Source organism: Puntigrus tetrazona, chromosome 7 (genome assembly GCF_018831695.1).
Source record: "Puntigrus tetrazona isolate hp1 chromosome 7, ASM1883169v1, whole genome shotgun sequence".
NCBI lineage: Eukaryota > Metazoa > Chordata > Actinopteri > Cypriniformes > Cyprinidae > Puntigrus > Puntigrus tetrazona.
In genome coordinates this window covers 15,228,196-15,245,665 of record NC_056705.1, presented here as the reverse complement: position 1 = coordinate 15,245,665, position 17,470 = coordinate 15,228,196, and the positions used below count along the sequence as shown (strand labels likewise).

General features: G+C 36.0%; 2 protein-coding genes across 2 annotated transcripts; one reads left to right on the top strand and one right to left on the bottom strand.

Annotated features, from left to right (window-relative positions):
* Window positions 1-1,541: 1,541 nt before the first annotated feature.
* Window positions 1,542-10,211, bottom strand: tnk1 (tyrosine kinase, non-receptor, 1). The gene is made up of 14 exons (XM_043245473.1): window positions 9,945-10,211; window positions 7,273-7,455; window positions 7,063-7,133; window positions 6,793-6,981; window positions 6,557-6,709; window positions 5,775-6,052; window positions 5,556-5,682; window positions 5,318-5,464; window positions 4,804-4,898; window positions 4,057-4,269; window positions 3,875-3,939; window positions 3,030-3,526; window positions 2,183-2,278; window positions 1,542-2,089 (listed from the first exon to the last, which is right to left on the bottom strand). The coding sequence occupies exons 2-14, from the start codon at window positions 7,430-7,432 to the stop codon at window positions 1,937-1,939; spliced, it is 2,244 nt and encodes a 747-aa protein (XP_043101408.1). The 5' UTR covers window positions 7,433-7,455; window positions 9,945-10,211; the 3' UTR covers window positions 1,542-1,936.
* A 2,468-nt stretch (window positions 10,212-12,679) lies between these two features.
* Window positions 12,680-17,225, top strand: senp3b (SUMO specific peptidase 3b). Its single transcript, XM_043243313.1, has 11 exons — window positions 12,680-12,847; window positions 13,431-14,162; window positions 14,456-14,605; window positions 14,885-14,996; window positions 15,096-15,243; window positions 15,343-15,390; window positions 15,597-15,674; window positions 16,014-16,151; window positions 16,311-16,394; window positions 16,510-16,560; window positions 16,746-17,225. Exons 2-11 carry the CDS (start codon window positions 13,469-13,471, stop codon window positions 16,854-16,856), a joined length of 1,614 nt encoding a protein of 537 aa, XP_043099248.1. The 5' UTR covers window positions 12,680-12,847; window positions 13,431-13,468; the 3' UTR covers window positions 16,857-17,225.
* Window positions 17,226-17,470: the final 245 nt, after the last annotated feature.

Genomic DNA, 17,470 nt, shown 5'->3' with positions numbered 1-17,470 from the left:
AATGTTTTACTAATAATATCTTTAATAAATAAAAAAAGAGAAAGAAAGAAAAAGAAAAGACACATATCATTTATTTGACTGTAAATGTTTTTAATGTTACTAAAAAAAAAAGTTTTATATCTTAGTTCAGCCTTCATGAAAAGAGTAAAAATAAAAGAAATAACTTATGTAGCCTTCACTTTTGCTAGTATGCTAGTCATTTTTTTTAATCTGGTATGCACTATACAGTATGCACCATTTTTTTAACTTGGCTTCAACTTTCAGCCATCTGGTTCCATGATATTGATCATAATATCTAATCCTCACTGATGTGTATTGTAGACATAACTTTGAAGAGTAAATGTAACTGTTATCTATTCATTGCTTGAATAGATGAACGTTCTAACAGTATCTTTGCATCTCCGAACAGAAAATACAAACATTCCCTTTTATGTTATTTTGCTCCTGTGAAATAAATAACATTAAAATTAGAAGAAAAAATAATAATTTAAGGGACAAAATAAATAGTTCTTCAAGACAAAACACATAAATGAACGTCCATATCTTTGTTGATAAAATAGGTCCAGAAGATGCTACAGGGAACAGACTACTTTTCAGACAAATCTTCCATAAGTACCTGTCCTGGGATATGCCTTCTCTACATTGAATTAGATACGAAGTATAATTTTACCAGACAAAAAAATCACACTGTAATTTTTCCCTTTCGTTCTGGCTCACAAAAAAATTATATTTGCATAACTGGAGTAATATGCTGCACTAGACAAAAGGTACAAAAGCTTTCATTAGGGCGGTGCCCTTTCAGAAATTAGTGGTTTAATTATGTACCTTTAAGGTACTAAAATAAGGTATAAATGTGAACGTTTAAACAGGCACTGTCTCAACGACAGCTTTTGTACCTTTTTATGAAAGTGTGGCAGAGCCTTACGGTATTTTTTCCTTTCTTCTTCTTCGTTTTGTTTGATAGCCTACTACGTATCAGGTCGGTCGGGGCTACAAACAATCCAATGTAGTGTCGATATATTTTCTGCCTAAATGTCTCGGTCTGGTTGTGTTTTGAAAACAGCGAAGTTTCCGTAAAATGGTTCCGCTGTAAGCAGACATGTTGGTAGCAGAATGTTAGCGGCTACATTCATAACTCATCGAAAGACTGCGTTCTGTCAAAGATATGACTATGACTAACTATGACACACTGTGGTTATTTTGGGTACAGCAAAACAACTTTCTCTCTACTTCTCTTTGGGTAGTTTAAGGTCTTTTCAATCGCATGTCTCAGAGTTGATGACACTTCACAGGACATTTACAGGTTTAGCTTTAAATCCGCACAAACAGTATTGATTAGTCTATAAAGACATTTTCATCTCAATGTATAAGCATTTCACATGTCTTTTCACTAAATATACCCATTTGTACCTTAACACTGTCACCTGGAATCAATATGTAATTGGTTTCAACACTAAACTGAGACATATCTTTGTGGAAAATAACATGCCATAAAGTGTTGCGTTTTAAATTCTAATAATGAATGAAAATCTGAAGACAAATAAAAATGCATGACTTGCTTTATTAAACAGATGCAAACTTGTATAACACTTTGTATTTACAAATTCATCATATACATTTACACAGTTTTACTGATTTACTTTATTTAAAATGTAAACAACCCTAATTTATATACAAAAACTGCAAACTAGCAATAGTCACAGTGGCAACTGGAATGCATTCTGCATTTAATAAGAATGATTATGCTGTCTTTTCAAACAAATAACTGATATCACAAGTTTAATAAGCACATAATACAGAGTCACTATAGATAGCTTCACATCGGAGGTGGATGGAAACGTACATATATTTTGACCTCTTGACAATTTATCTGTATCACAAAAACATGAAATCCTCAATGATTATAAACCATCTTACAATTTAACATTGTCTTGCATTAAACTCTCTCTCCTCTTCTATCGAGTGCAGCTCTGTCTCTGTCTTGTCGGATGATGTAAATTCCTGCCTGCTGCAGGTCCCAATTGTACCGGGAAAGGATTTTATGACAATCTTCTCGAGAGTACTGAGTCATGTAATACAGCTGGTCCGTCTGATGATGTAAAGGAAACACAAGAGTTCAAGTAATGCAATGAAATATTTGAAATGATTTACACTGAATAAACAAGAGGTAATTGTCTGTTACCTTAAGCTGCTGCTCTGCCCGTACAGGATTCCAGTCATTGCGATTCAGAGCTTTCTGAACCTGCTCAATGGTCACTCCATGTACTGCCTCCTGAACCTGATGAGCAATCAGTATTGGTATCTCAATTAATATATTAGCAATAGCATCAAAGAGGAACTGTGCTATTTAAAAAAAATCATTGCAAATACAGTAAAAACAATATTTTTAAATATAATATAATTGTGAAATATTATTGCAATTTATTTTATTATATTTTACAATGTAATTTATTCCTGTGATGGCAAAGCTAATTTTTTAGCAGCCATCAATACAGTCATCAGCATCACATAATTATAAATCATTTATTATGCTGATTTGGTGCTCAAACATTTATTATTATCAATATTGAAAACAGTAGCGCTGCTTAATATTTTTGTAAAAACATTTTTTATTTGATGAATAGTATGTATTATGGATAGTGATATAATGAAATTTTAGACAGACCTTTGACTATGTATGTAGTCAGGGAAAGAGTGCAAGCATAAGTGTCTAACATAATTTTGTATTTTTAGCCAAGCAGAAACAATCTTTTTATTCCTTAGAAAGTATCACTATTCATTCCTTATATAATACAAAATGTAATAATAGCATTTTAATTTGCAGTATTTTTGTATCTCTTTACCATAAGCCTATCTATTAGTCTATTATATTAGTCTATAAGTCTATTATATTAGTAAGTTGAAGTAAAACGAAAATCAAATAAAAACTGTAAAACAAGTATATGTGTGTATATGTATTTGATTAATTGGGATTAAGCATTTGACAGTAGTCTATATATAAGTTGTTGGATCTGAGGAAAACTGCATACTTGCGCTATGAATGCTTCCTTGTCAACTTGTGGCGGATACCTCTCCTTTGGCTTCTCTCCTATTTCTTTCTTCTGATCTTTGTCTCTCTCCTTCTCTTTCTCAGGGTCATCATCTAACTGAGGGCTTGACTTGGCCAGATGTGTCATCCTGCCGAGATTGCTATTCGCAAAACACTGCTGCTGTGGTTGGAACTGAAATTGTATCGGTGTATGAGATAGAGGAGCCCAGCCTGCTGGGTTTACTGGTCTCCGATCCTGCATCATCATCTGGGATTTGACGTTTTTTAAGCCAGTGTTTTGTGGGCTAAGGCATTTGAAGTTGGGGGGTGGTGGCCGTGCAGGTGGGATAACAATAGCATCACTAAACCTCCGTGGATCTTGTATTAAATTGCTCTGCATGAGTCTGCGCGGGTCGGCTCTCTGAGCTGCATTCCCGCCGGGACCTCGAACATTGTCTTGTGGACCGCCAAGAACAGACTCCAGACTCCTTGAGATGCCTGAAGATTGAGAGTAAGACACGAAACGTGACTTGATAAATAATCATGTGATCCTTTAGAAATCATTCTAAAATGTTGATTAAGTGCTCAAAATATTATCATTATGTTGCGCTATTCGACTGTTTGTAAAAATCATTATTTTCATTAGGATTTAGCATTCTCTGATGGATAGAAATCTTCTGTAACAATGTGAACATTTTCCCAGTCACTTTTAATCAGTTTAATGCACCCCTTATGAATAAGAAAAATTATGTTTTCAAAAGAAACCTCTTTTCAGGCCTTGGAAAATACTCTAATTATAATGTGTATTATAAATAAAGTTTGTTACAGTGCGTTTTAAGTTCTAACCTGCCATTTTCTTCAGATTGGAGCCTTCCTTCTCTCTTGCTAATGGAATCCTCCAGCGTCTGGCGCTGAAAGGTACACAGAAAATCGCAAAAGTCACACAAACAGTCTAATTAGAGTGACAGCCTTTTAGTGAATTCAAAGCTTATGGTTTATAAAATTCATTTAAAAAGTCAGTCACTCACTCATCTATTCGTTCTGGGTTGCCCCAGCTGCGTGCTGGGTCTGTGTCTCCATGGCCAGTGTGCTGTAGACTGCCTTTAACAGGGGAAGAGATAAGAGCAGGGCCAGATGCAGGAACGGCTGTTGCTGTGACAGCCGGGGCAGCCAGTGCAGGGGGAAACCAGCCAACACTTAGAGTTCTCTGGTTTTGGCCCTTCCACTCACACATTTCCAGCCTACAATAAAACACAAAAGCATAAAAATACAGACAACAAAAAGGCAAGTCGTTTTTATTGTTTCTGATGATCACTACAAAACCCTATTTAGCATCTCTCTTTTTACTTCACAAATAAATTTATATATAGATAATCTACAGCACCTTTCCATTTATTACTAACTTTTGGTCTCTGTGCTCTAAATTTGTGCTTAAAAATTCAGTTTATTGTAAAAACCGCTATTGCATATTAAACATAGTAAGTATTTGAATTCTTTGAAGTGTGGTTCGCATGAGCATATGAAAAAAACGGATGTAGGTTGAGGTATGAATAATGCTACTAAGTCAAAGTGAGGGGAGGTCGGTTAATAATTAGCCACAACCTTTATCAGAGAGAGAGAGAGAGAGAGAGAGTCAGCAAAGATTTATTGGCATGACTGATAACAACTTTTACCAATGCCAAGGCTGTAAGGTTAGGAAACTGACAATATAGAAAATTAATTAAAATAAAGACAGAAATAGAATAAAAAACAAATTGAAATAAAATTTTACTTACCCATGATCTATTACAGTCACTACATCGTTCGCCTGTAAAGAGAGTTTTCTGAGCTCTGTGAAGTCTTTCACTGCTCGAACTTCCATAGGCTGAGCCTTAAAAAATACATTAAAAAAAAGGAGGAACGTGAGAAAAAAATAGATTCTGTGTGTATCGTTCATTAATCATAATACATATACACAATTGACCGGGGAAATGCTCCTGGTTTTAGATTAGCTTTTTTTTAAATATCTAAAGCTCAAGAGCACAAGCTCTTTTACTATATGTATGATTTCTTTATTGCTTTTGAAAGAAGCGTCTTAAAGTTCCTACTTGATCAAAAATACAGCAAGTGATAATTTGGTTAATTATTATTACAATATAAAATAACCGTTTTGTTTTTTTAATATCTTTTCAAATGTAATTTATTCCTGTAATGGCGGAGCAGCCATTTCTTCAGTATAACCACAAACTTTTAAATATGACTGTAGTGAATATTAATAAGATTAATGAGAAGCACAGCTTTAAAACTGACCTCTGCTACCATGGTGGTGAGCTGAGAAAAGTTTGGTCGGTCAGCAGGACTGCAGGCCCAGCATTTCCGCATCACAGAATATAACTCTTGCGGACAGTCTGAAGGCCTATCCAATCGCTCACCTTCCCGCTCAACACGATATAAGATCTATAAGGAACACAACACGTCACTTATAACAGCTGCAGTTGATAAACAGAACACAGCATTTTTCACAATTTTACTGCATCAAGATATCTACCTGTCTGCCAGACAGCCCCAACCAGGGCTCCTCACAATAAGTGAACATTTCCCATAATGTGACACCAAACATCCAGACATCTGAAGCATGGGAGAAAGTACCCACACGCAAACTCTCCGGAGCACACCTGTAGGAAATAAGCAAAAGGTTGGCATTACTATCCTCTGGAATTATGCAGAATTCACTGTTTTTTCTGTTTCTACAAATCCAGCTTCTCACCATGCGAAGGGGATGCGTTTGTGTGCCGTCATGATATAGTGGTCCCTGTCTGGTTCCAAGCCTCTCATTAGTCCAAAGTCTCCGATCTTCACTAGCTCTCTGGAAGCCAAGAGGACATTCCGGGCAGCGAGGTCTCTGTGAATGAAATGTCTGGACTCTAGGTACTCCATACCCGCAGCAATCTGTGTGCTGAAGAGCCAGAGTCGTAACAGAGGATATTCTCCCTGTCGCAGACGCAGAGTGTCGTATAAAGAGCCGAGGGGTGCCAGCTCCGTTACCTAATAAAAAGAAAGTTTAATTATGTCCTCACATCGCCAGCACTGCAACAACATTACAAATAACACTACAGATCAAAAGTTTATTGAAAAACTAGCTTTGGTCAAAAACTTTACTTGATTTATTTGTAAATTAAAGTCTTTATGAGGGAGTCATTGAATAATTAATTTAACAGATTCGCTCAAATACACTGGTTCATTGATGAATACACAGGAGTTAATTTCGCATTGTTTGAAAGTAATTTCATTAGTGGTGCACACGATTCTGCAGTAAAAGGGCAATATTGTGTCTAAAATACATGTTACTAAATATTAACTTGCTTACTGAACTGGGTTATAAAACCAGTTATATTACACTCACAATCACATTTTTGCTCTATGAACAATTTAATGAACAATAAAACAAATATGAAAAGGAAAAATTCATTTATTTTTCTATACATAAAACTACCAAAAATCAATTATTAGTACACAATAAGTACACACACAAAAAAAGGTAGCAATTACCATTTTAAGAGGATGAGTAAGGACAACACCATACAGGTGTATAATGTTGGGGTGGTCCAGAGACTGCATGGTCGAAACTTCCTGGAGGAACTCAGTCACCACATCTCCGTATCTGGATCCACCCCCCCTCAAGGTTTTCACTGCTACAGGCAGCTTAAAATAGGGAAACGAGACAGTTAGTCTAGTATTTATTCCTATACTCCTATACATACTCATATTTGGTGTAAAGCACTCACCACTCGTCCAGTCGGTGTTTGCCATTCTGCTTTTCTAACTACTCCAAAGGAACCAGAGCCTAGCCTGTCCCCAAAGACTAGTTCACTGTCCTGAATAAGACAGGGGAGTGCTCGTCCTGGTTCTGGCCCCTGGCCTGACCCAACACCATTAAACTGCTCACTTCCTTCTGGGGTGCGACCATTGAAGGCCTAGTAGAAAATAGACAGTGATGATCACAGGTAGGAAAAGTGCAGGAATAAAAAGACGGGGTATGTGTAGATGTAAAATACCTTAACCATCCACGACCGTGGTCGCATGATGGTTTTGTGTCGTCTGACAGCTTCCCATAATCGCCTCTGTCCTGTTAACAATAAAAAACATCAATAAACATAAAGATGTAATGATACACAAACCATATTAAAAGGCACTAACTGATTACATTCACCACTGTAGGGGCTTTAAGTACACAACGAAACCTTCTAATAAAAAACCTTACATACCTGGTCTACTAATGCCAATCTGTTCAAGGTCTGCTTCTTTAACATAGTTCAGGTGCTCAATACGTGTAACATTGAGTCCATCTCGCATCCTTATGTAGAATCTCTCGAGCTGCACACTAGCAAGGAGCTGGTACAGCCACTGAGTGTCATGATCCATCATTATTAAACTGTCACACGGCAACTCTAAAAGAGACATACAGAGCAATGAGATGGGATCAGAAATGATGGTATAATAAACCTAACAATCCACAGAACCAAGCTCTGTACACCTAGACTACTGTATGTTTTCTGAATAGACACAATATGGCTGTTCCTACAAGTTGAGGCCTCACTAGGTTGCTATGGATGCCTGTTGGGAATTCGCTGGAAGCCAATGAGAAATCAAACAAACAAGAGACCTGAGCTGTGTTGAGAAAGCCCTCTTAAAGTGCATGGCACTCGAAAATACTTACTCTTTTACTTGATTCAGTTTAAATGTACAGGGCTGGTGCACATAGTTCATTTGTATTTTAAAACTTGCCAGTTTAGGTGTTAGAGATCATTTTTAACTGCACTTCAACTGCAAATATTACCAATTAAATGAAAAATAAATACATGTTTATATGTTTCATGTTATTTTTAATACAGGTAAAATGCTGAAATGAATATACATGCTAACAAACAGCCTAAAAATCAAAGAAACAGGGGAGTTTAAAACCAAACAAACTACTTTTTTTTTCAGCGGACGCCAGTGAGGAGAGCGGTATGTGGCCAACCACTTCAGGCATGTGTGTGTAAAAGAGAATAATTTACCTGCTCAGTAAGATTAAACTCATAAAGCAATTATGCTGTGAATGACCACTGAATACCTCTCTGAAGAATTCTAACTTGTTTGTGTTGGCAAGGAAATCCCCATTTAACAGTTTCATAAACAAATATGCGAAGCAAGGTTTGGTAAGTCATGTTCAGAACAGTAAAGGTTTTTTTGCCTGCCAAACACTGTGTCATTGCCTTCACGTGTCCGTGAACTTCCCAGTGTACATAGAGACAACTAGAAACTCTCTGCACTCTTGTGTTAACAGATCCATGACAACATAAAGACCAACTCAGACACATGACCTTTTAGTGAATAATCAGCCAGTACGCCTCAGAAGAGACCGCTCTAAAACTATGGGGGCTTGTCTGAGCAGGTAACATGAGAGCATCAAAATAAGATTCTCTAAGACTACACACCCAAAGTCCACACCCCAAATGGCAAGAGAAAATGATTCTGTGTGAAACTCAAGGCTCTGAAGTTCAGTTAACAATGTACGCTCTAAACCAGATCTTACAATTGTAGTAACTACATGATTACTGCAATGAATTGTTATTTAAAAATATCTTCAGAACACCGTGAAAGATTACGGAGCAAGTTTGTTCTAACAGGTTGCAACTTTCAGGTTGGTTTTCCTCAAGCCAGCTTGTTGGATAGATCTGTGCTTCTGTTAACATCTGATATAGTCTCCTCTGAAACCGGGTGTGAACTGACAGATCAGACAAGTTTTATTGTAATGAAATACGCTTCAAAACTTTTGAAAGTCTTAAAAGCAGAAAACAGTGGCCTTTTACAAAGCGTTATAAAGGAATGTACACCCAGTGTATAGAAACAAATGACTACTTGTCAAGTTTTGTCAAAAGGCGTGACTTTAATACTTCATGTATAATTAATGTTATAAATGTGTCAAACATATGCAGTTGACCTATGACCGAGTAGTTAGTCACAAACAATATGCAGGTCATTATTATTACAAATTCCTAAGTAATTTAGAAATAACAGTATTATTTGTTATATCACAGTTTTTTGAGAGATTTGAATATTAAGTGGCTGCCTGGCCACTTAATATTCAAATTTACAACAAAACATGTACAATTATTTGTCATGCATTTTCTTAGCAGCAAACAGTATGGTATCTTATTAATAATTAAAAAAAATAATTAAAAGAGGAAATGTTTACAAAATCAACATCACGCGAAACAAATTTTCAACAAATATGAAAGAATATTCTACACTGAAACTGAAACTACCCACAGATACTTACAGATAACACTGTAGGAAAACTAATCTATCCATCTATATCTATCTATCTCTAATATATATATATATATATATATATATATATATATATATATATATATATATATATATATATATATAAGGAAGGTGAGCATGAGCCACCTCCTGCCTATGTTGACTAAAATATATAAGTTATGGCTTTGTTTGTTTGCAGACCCATCGGTGTGTGACATCGGTTCATTATGTTTTCAAAACGCTCTCGATGTACTTTGAATCAAAGCAATACAGAAATCCTGGCAAGGACGAGTCCGGGGAAAATGGCACGTATGGTCGCCCTACTTTATTATAAAGTATCTGAAAGCAAACTAACATATACTCTTGGTTTCACCTTGTGCTATAAATCACCCATGATAGCAGATAAGGACGACCTGGGCCCAGGTGAGTGTTTAAAGCATAACAAAAAAAGCGGAAATGACGCTCTTAAAAATGAATTCCATGGCAAATCGTTACTTTTCACCAACAATCCTTTGGTTTAGACACTTATACACTTTGAATTTATATATTGCTGATTTCAAGATATAATTCACTTTCCATTGCAAAATAAGGTTGCTACTTGCAGTAAACAAAAGTTTATACTTACAAATAAACGCTCGACGCAGTCGAATCACTTTCTTTAGCTCTTAAGTCAACTGCACTCCAGGTTTATAAACCATTCCATTATAAACCATTCATTTTCAGTGAGTTTCACTGAAACGGTTTATTATAATCCGCCGTGCTAGAATATAGAAAGGTGGTTTAATCCGTCTGTCGTGAATCTGTAGTTCATAAATAGTTCACGGTCTAAGCAGGTGTTTTATAGACAGCGTCCGGCGTCTCTGCGACTCCAAAGCAGTCTGTCAGTTGACTTCACTCCGCCTCTTCTCCTCTCGTCCTCCGCCCTTAACACCAACATTCACCACCTGTTGAATTTATGCCATTACATCATTCTGTTGTTTTTCCTCCCCAATTTTAACAGTCATGTAGATTTTAATGTTAATCTTCTTTTCCTTTCCATTTTTTTCTTTCCAAAAAGCTACGTATAACGTGTTTGGGGGCAAGAAAAAACATTATTACTTGTATACCCCATTTGAATCTGTGCACAATATTTTGTTTATATATATATATATATATATATATATATATATATATATATATATATATATATATATATATATATATATATATATATGTGTGTGTGTGTGTGTGTGTGTGTGTGTGTGTGTGTGTGTGTTACTAATGAAATGATTATATTTTAAATGTGGTGCTGGCAGTGATATAGGTTAAAAGTAGTTATTATTCCAAAGCAGCCTTGTGTTTTTTACAGGAAATTTTACCTTATTTTCTTGTTATTCGTTTTTAAAAAAAATGCAAAAAAATGGAAATACGGGTCATCAGCAATTATTTAAGGACAGATGTCTATAAGTGGGTGTGAAAGGAAGCTTATAAATATTGTATTAGTACACTCAAAATGAAGGAACCTCACAAATTACATAAAGCCCTGCATCATCAGAGGCACTTGAAAACAGAGACTATTTCCCTCAGTGCCCCTTTCAGTCATGCCTTTCTGATCCTGTTTTTCCAGTTTGACTGGATATTTACAGACTTTCTTCTTCTCACAAAGACACACGCACACGCACACATATGCAAATGCTCACGTGAAATCATGTATTAGATTACCCTTAGTCAACCTAGAAAAATTATCCTTTGGGTAAAAGGTACTTTTCATTAACAACTCACTTCCTGGTTCTCCATTTCCTATTCTGTATATTACCATCAGTGTTGAAAAGTAACTAGTTACATGTAGTGGAATTATGCAATATTTAATTTAAAAATAAACCCACTCTGTGACATAGAGAAGTGGGGGCATGTTTAAACGAGCCATTTTAGAAGTGGACAAGTCATACCTATTATAAAGAATATCTCTGGTTTTGAAGCATAAGTCTTTGCAACTTTAGGGATCTTATCTAGGCACTGACAGCTAGTGACACTCCAAAGAGAAAGGAAAATTTGAAACCGCATCATATGACCCTTTTAAAAACCAATTTCAAAAATAATTTTGTTTTGTAAACTGTAATGTACTGTAAGTACTAGTACTTATTTATGTGGGATGTATGCACCATGTCCCTTAAATGTTCATCTAGTTTGAACCTGCAGCTTTCTAGCAACAGCTTTCTTCATGGAAGCTTTGTATACAGTGCTACTGTAAAGCCTAATTTAAATTTTTCTAAATGATTTTCAGTTAAAAATATTAGACATTTAGAAAGGTCATCAAAAAGTCATCAAATGTAATAAGTTACATTACTTCAACTGAAAAGATACACTACTTATTACATTCTGAAAACGGTAACTTGTAATCTGTAACCTGTTACATTAACAAAGTAACCTTCCCAACGCTGATTACCATAAATAACTATTGAAATACCATAGATTGGCCATGCTAACTTTACCAGTAGAGTTTTGATGACCTATAAAATGTGCAATTATGACAACTAAGTGTATATAATGGATTAATTTGATGAATATCAAAATATCAAAAAGAAAGAAAAAAATTGCCTCACTGAATTTAAAAAAAGTGATTTTATACATATGGAAATTAAACTAGCTGTATTATACATACTATCAAAGCACTATACATACTATCAAATAAATATTTTGTCTGTGAGCAGTAATTTTATTTGAAAATAAACCAAATAAACAGATAAGTGGGAATCTTTGTATGCAGTAGTGAACCAGTATGGTATTAGACGTTTAAGTGCTGAGGTCTGAGAAATCCCATCAACTGTGATTACGCTGAGTCAACTGTGCGCTGCAATTGAAATGCCTCATCATTTAGTGTTTAGTCCAGACTAGTGCAATATTTTTCTAGTACAAAGTTTTTCCTTCCCATCATTTTGTGACTCAGGCCTAAAATATGCAGCCTGTAGGCTAATTAACCGTAGTGTCTTATGTCAGACTTGAAACATATACCGATGTTAAAAATGAAATGGATAAGAGCATATAGGCTACATAGCATATCTAAAATGAGACCGCTGTTTGAATTTAGCCACAAAAAATCTTTATATATATAGATTTTCAGTTTGTGTATATATTTAAACAAATAATAGATACTTGCTAGTATATAAATACTAGACAAGTTTTTTATTCCATCAGTTCATTAGAAACCGCCTTTTACATTTACAGCTCATACTTATTTTACTACTTTTGCTTCATCACACAACTTGATCCGGTATTAGTATGTTAACATGTTGAAATTATCTTCACTTTGGTGTAAATTCTATTGCTTTATCATTTTGTCAGTAACGCCATTACGCGAGGACAATGATGTCATCAATTGCGCGCAGCGTTGCTGTTTATGCTTTCGTGCAAAGAGCGCGACTGTATTCATTGATTGAGGTGGAAATCCTCGTAATGCACAATTTTGTTTATTTGCAAATTCGTGGAAAATAAAGGTGAAGCTGCCACGTGTGCTATTATCTTACACTGGTGTAAAACTACACGTAAAAGGTGAGTGATATACGAGCACAATTGAGGCTGTAGGCAGCTGTTAGCTCTTCAGCTAATTAGCAAATTTCCACATGCCTGTAAACGAAAAAACCCCCCAAAGCAACCGTGAATTATAACGTCAACCCTTATTGCAAAACGTGTATTGTTTTTAGATGTAAATGGCTTTTAAAAGGCTTCGTATGAAGGTGCATGAGGCTCTTTTCTCACCGTCCATTTAGTCGTTGATACTAGCGTTTTACAATTAACTTAAAATCTCTTGAATCGTGTTTGGTTATTAAATTACTTGGAGATACATATTGTCATATATCGCTAATACCACGTTTCTGTGTGAAGGGTCCTGCTCCTACGCATTTGATACGTTTAAATTAAAGTAAATCAGAGCAGTATTTACAAGATCCTATTGTATATTTAAAATGCCCAAATAAACACAAGATACCTAACATCTGCTTTGCTTTGCCAATCACCATATAACTGATTGATAGCCGGTCTTGTATAAGTACCGCTGCTGTATTATGCTGATTACCCGCCTGGATAAGAAACAAAATTTAGGGCACTGAAATTACCATTATTCTCACTTTTGCAGGCGGCGAGCTGGCGCAGGTAGCAGGTTGCCAGTGGACTATGAGAGACAGCGGTGGAAGCCTGGCCCAGAACCGCTGGCAAGGGGAACTCTCTCTGACTGTGAGCCAGGAAGCCACCAGTGTTGGGGGCATGGGAGGAGGTCTAATGGATCCAAACTCCCCTCCTAATGCCATCAGCCCCATTCACCTCAAACTAGGTCACAAGGAGCAAGTCTGGACTGGAGAGTACATAGAACCAGTAGAGGTTGATGAGGAAGCTGGATTTGATGAGAATGAAGAAGATATGGAAGATGAAGAACAAGATGAGGAAGAGATTGATTCTGATCCGTGGGAGGAAAAAGATGATGTGGAAGACTGGCAAATGCCATTCGAATCACAACCGCAAGCCATGCTCGCTAATAATTATCGGCAGCAGGTGTCCTCACGTGAAGGGGAGGCCAAATTCCAAACCAGAGACTTTCCTGAGCACCCCTTCCAGATTCGGCTTCATGGACTTAGACAGCAAAGGCTGAAGCGATGGCGAAGACTACGGTCTAGTGCTAGATTACGCAACCGGCTTGTGCAGAATTGGAAAACGTGGAGACAGCGGGCCCAGTGGGTCGGCACCTTAGGGTATCGACGGGCGAGGAGGTGGCGCCAGTATAGCCTTTATGCCAACAAGAGACAGGATGAGCAGGGATGTGACACCATGGGTTCATCACAAACAGGTTTGGAGACAAATGGAAGAGAAACAGGTGAGACTTTTTCTTTTCTTGTTTTTTAGAGCAGTAGTTTTCAACCTTGGAAATGGAAATGGAACTGTAAAAAACAAAAAAAAAAAAAGAAAAAAAAGAATTTATACTATTTCAGCTATAAACTTCTTGATTTAAATTATTTTGAAATTAAAACTATATATATATATTATACTTAAAGTACATCAGTACAATATTATTTCAAAGGGGTTCCCTTGTATGCAAGTGAAAATCACTGAGTAAATAGAATTACAGTCAATACCGCATTATATTATATATTTGTTCTCTCCCCACAGAAAACAATTTCTCCGGGTTCAATGGTTATGGGAATTCTCAGTCATGTTCAACAGTCAGTGGAGGTCGGGAAAATCTTTCTATGCCCCTGAAGTCCACCACACAAAGGATGGAGATGATACTTACAGAGGAGCACAGGTGTTATGTCCAAGGTAGAACTCGTGTTCTTAAAAGCTGCAGAAACTTATATTATATTTTATTTCTTTGGTTATGCTATGAATGTATGTCTAGTGACGGTATATGTAGATCTTTAGATCTCTCCAAGATTGCAATCTAAAGTGATGTTATATTTGAGCTGTTGACATAAAACTGGCATTAGCCAGATCATTAAGGAGATTTTTTTAGAGCTTTATTTCATTCCCCAATCATCCAGACTGCCTGTTGAAGTAGACGTTGGGTATTAAATGGATGGTATGTTCCAAATTCCTCAGGTCTTCTTGATGAGTACCTTCAAAAGTATGGAAGTCTAATTCCTGTACATTCAGATGATATTGTTGAGGAACTAAAAGGTGTCTTCAATGAGGACTTCTCTCAGCCCCACAGGTCTCACACATTCAGAACCACAAATACAAATACTTTGTGCATACATGCATACATCTTTGAAAGGTCCTGAAATGGTTTTTCTGTACCATGTGTCCACAGGAAAGTCATGGTGCAACATTTAATTCAGTCCTACCACAGATCTCCAGGGACTGCCATGGTGAAAGGGTTTCGGGTGAATTACAAGCGCCATGTTCTGACAATGGATGATCTTAGCACCCTCTATGGACAAAATTGGCTTAATGACCAGGTTAGTTTTGAGTTAGAAATGCATAGCACTACTTTTCATAATTCTGCTTTTCTTTGTCTTTTGTAATGCAGACATTGTTGTTTGATCTAATTTTTTAAGGTCATGAACATGTATGGAGACCTTGTGATGGATTCAGTGCCAGAAAAGGTGATTATTTTAGCTTTTTCTAATTTCTCCTATTCAATTCTATTGTAATATTGGCTAACCTGATCCTAGTTCAACCTTAGTAACAAAGGTTGGGATAAATAAATTCTGCACTGCTGTTGTTGATTGTCAGGGAAAGTTCATTTGTATTTAGTTTTAAATTAACTTGTTTAGTGCTTTGTTATATCTGTTGTCATCTCTATTTTCAGGTGCACTTTTTTAACAGTTTCTTTTATGACAAGTTGAGGACCAAAGGCTATGATGGAGTGAAACGATGGACAAAGAATGTAAGAAAACTGTGTATCAAATAATTTGAGATTAAATGTATACTACTGTTTAACATTTTTGGTAACAAAGCTGCTTTATGTATTTCTGAAAATTGGTATGAAGATGAATAATTTAGCATATTTAAAACAATATCTTTGATGAATAAAAAGTTCATTAGAACAACGTTTTTTGTTATATATTATGAATGTTTTTTACTTTTGATCAATTACTGACTCTATGCTTTAGAAGTGTGCTATCTTAATGATACATTAATTTGGCTTTATTCTTAATTATCCTTAAAGCAAATCAGCACTACATTTCTTCTTGCTTTTATTTATATAAGCACAAACATGTTTCAGGTGGACATCTTCCAGAAGGATCTGTTGTTGATTCCCATTCATTTAGAAGTGCATTGGTCACTGATCTCTGTTGATATTAAACAGCGCTCCATCACGTACTTTGATTCTCAGCGAACCCTTAACCGTCGCTGCCCCAAGGTAAAAGCCAAAATATTGTTTTCTGTAGATTCAAAATCATCTTCACAAGCTATGAAATTTTCTAAATTATGTGTCTAAAACATTATAGTAAGTAATACATTCTTAACTTTTGTTTTTGTAATTTATCTCAACTAACTGGCTTTTTTTTTCTCTCCACAGCATATTTTTAAATACCTGCAGGCAGAAGCCATGATAAAAGAGAAGAGAGATTTTCTCACGGGGTGGAAAGGCTTTTTTAAAATGGTGAGGCCAGTCATTGTAGTGACTGTCACCATAAATTGCTATTGACCTTTTTGTAGTGTCTAATGCTGTTCAGTTGTTTAAATGACAATTAATAGAGCTTTCTTTTTTGTTACAGAATGTTGGCAGACAGAATAATGACAGTGACTGTGGTGCATTTGTCCTGCAGGTATGTATATACATTATTATCAGACACAGTATTGTACATTTATAGCTGTTCATCCAGAGGAAAGTCCAATAAACTCTAATAAAAACCACAAGAAATAAGTCAGAATGTGTCGTTTGAGATGTCTTTTAGTTACACACACAAGATTTACCTCTTATTTCTCTTTATTTTCTTCACCTCCATTTTAGTATTGCAAGTGTCTCGCGTTGGGTCAGCCCTTCAGCTTTAGTCAACAGGACATGCCCAAGCTGAGGAGGCTTATGTACAAAGAACTGTGTCATTGCAAGCTTTCACTGTGATATTTGTGTAAAGACTGCACAGCCAGAGGAGAAAAAGATACATTTGTCCAAAAAGCCTGAGAGACTTCAAACTGAGGATCTTTCATCCTCGCTCACTTTTGTTTTAATTTTGTATAACCTTTTTTTTGTTTTCGTACTGGAGCCCAACATCTTGACTGAGAGATCCGAGGTGATTAACGTTTGACAGCCTGTCTTGCCCTTGTGACATACTGCCTAAATGGAACACTCTGTTATTGGCTTTTTTTTCTGTGTATAAAGATGTTGCAAAACTCCTGATCTGAAAAGTTGGAATGAGAGTAACTGTGCTCTAATGCAAGTGACAAATCATGTCTGCAGTTTTTGTTCTTAATAAATCGTCTTAAGAAAATACTGATCTGTGTACTCATCAGAACACTAGAATTATTACTTTGTTAGTCGCACTACAATTAATGATGACATGAAATGGCCGGGATTTATTATTAAAGGTTGCGAAATCAACATGTCAGTGAGGTATTCTCTAGTTATGTGTATTCACCCTTATTCAGAATGGAAATAACACCAATAAGCTAGTTTTTCCTCAAAGTATATTTATATTGAATGTTAATTGACCCACTAGTAACACCAGCGGTGAATCA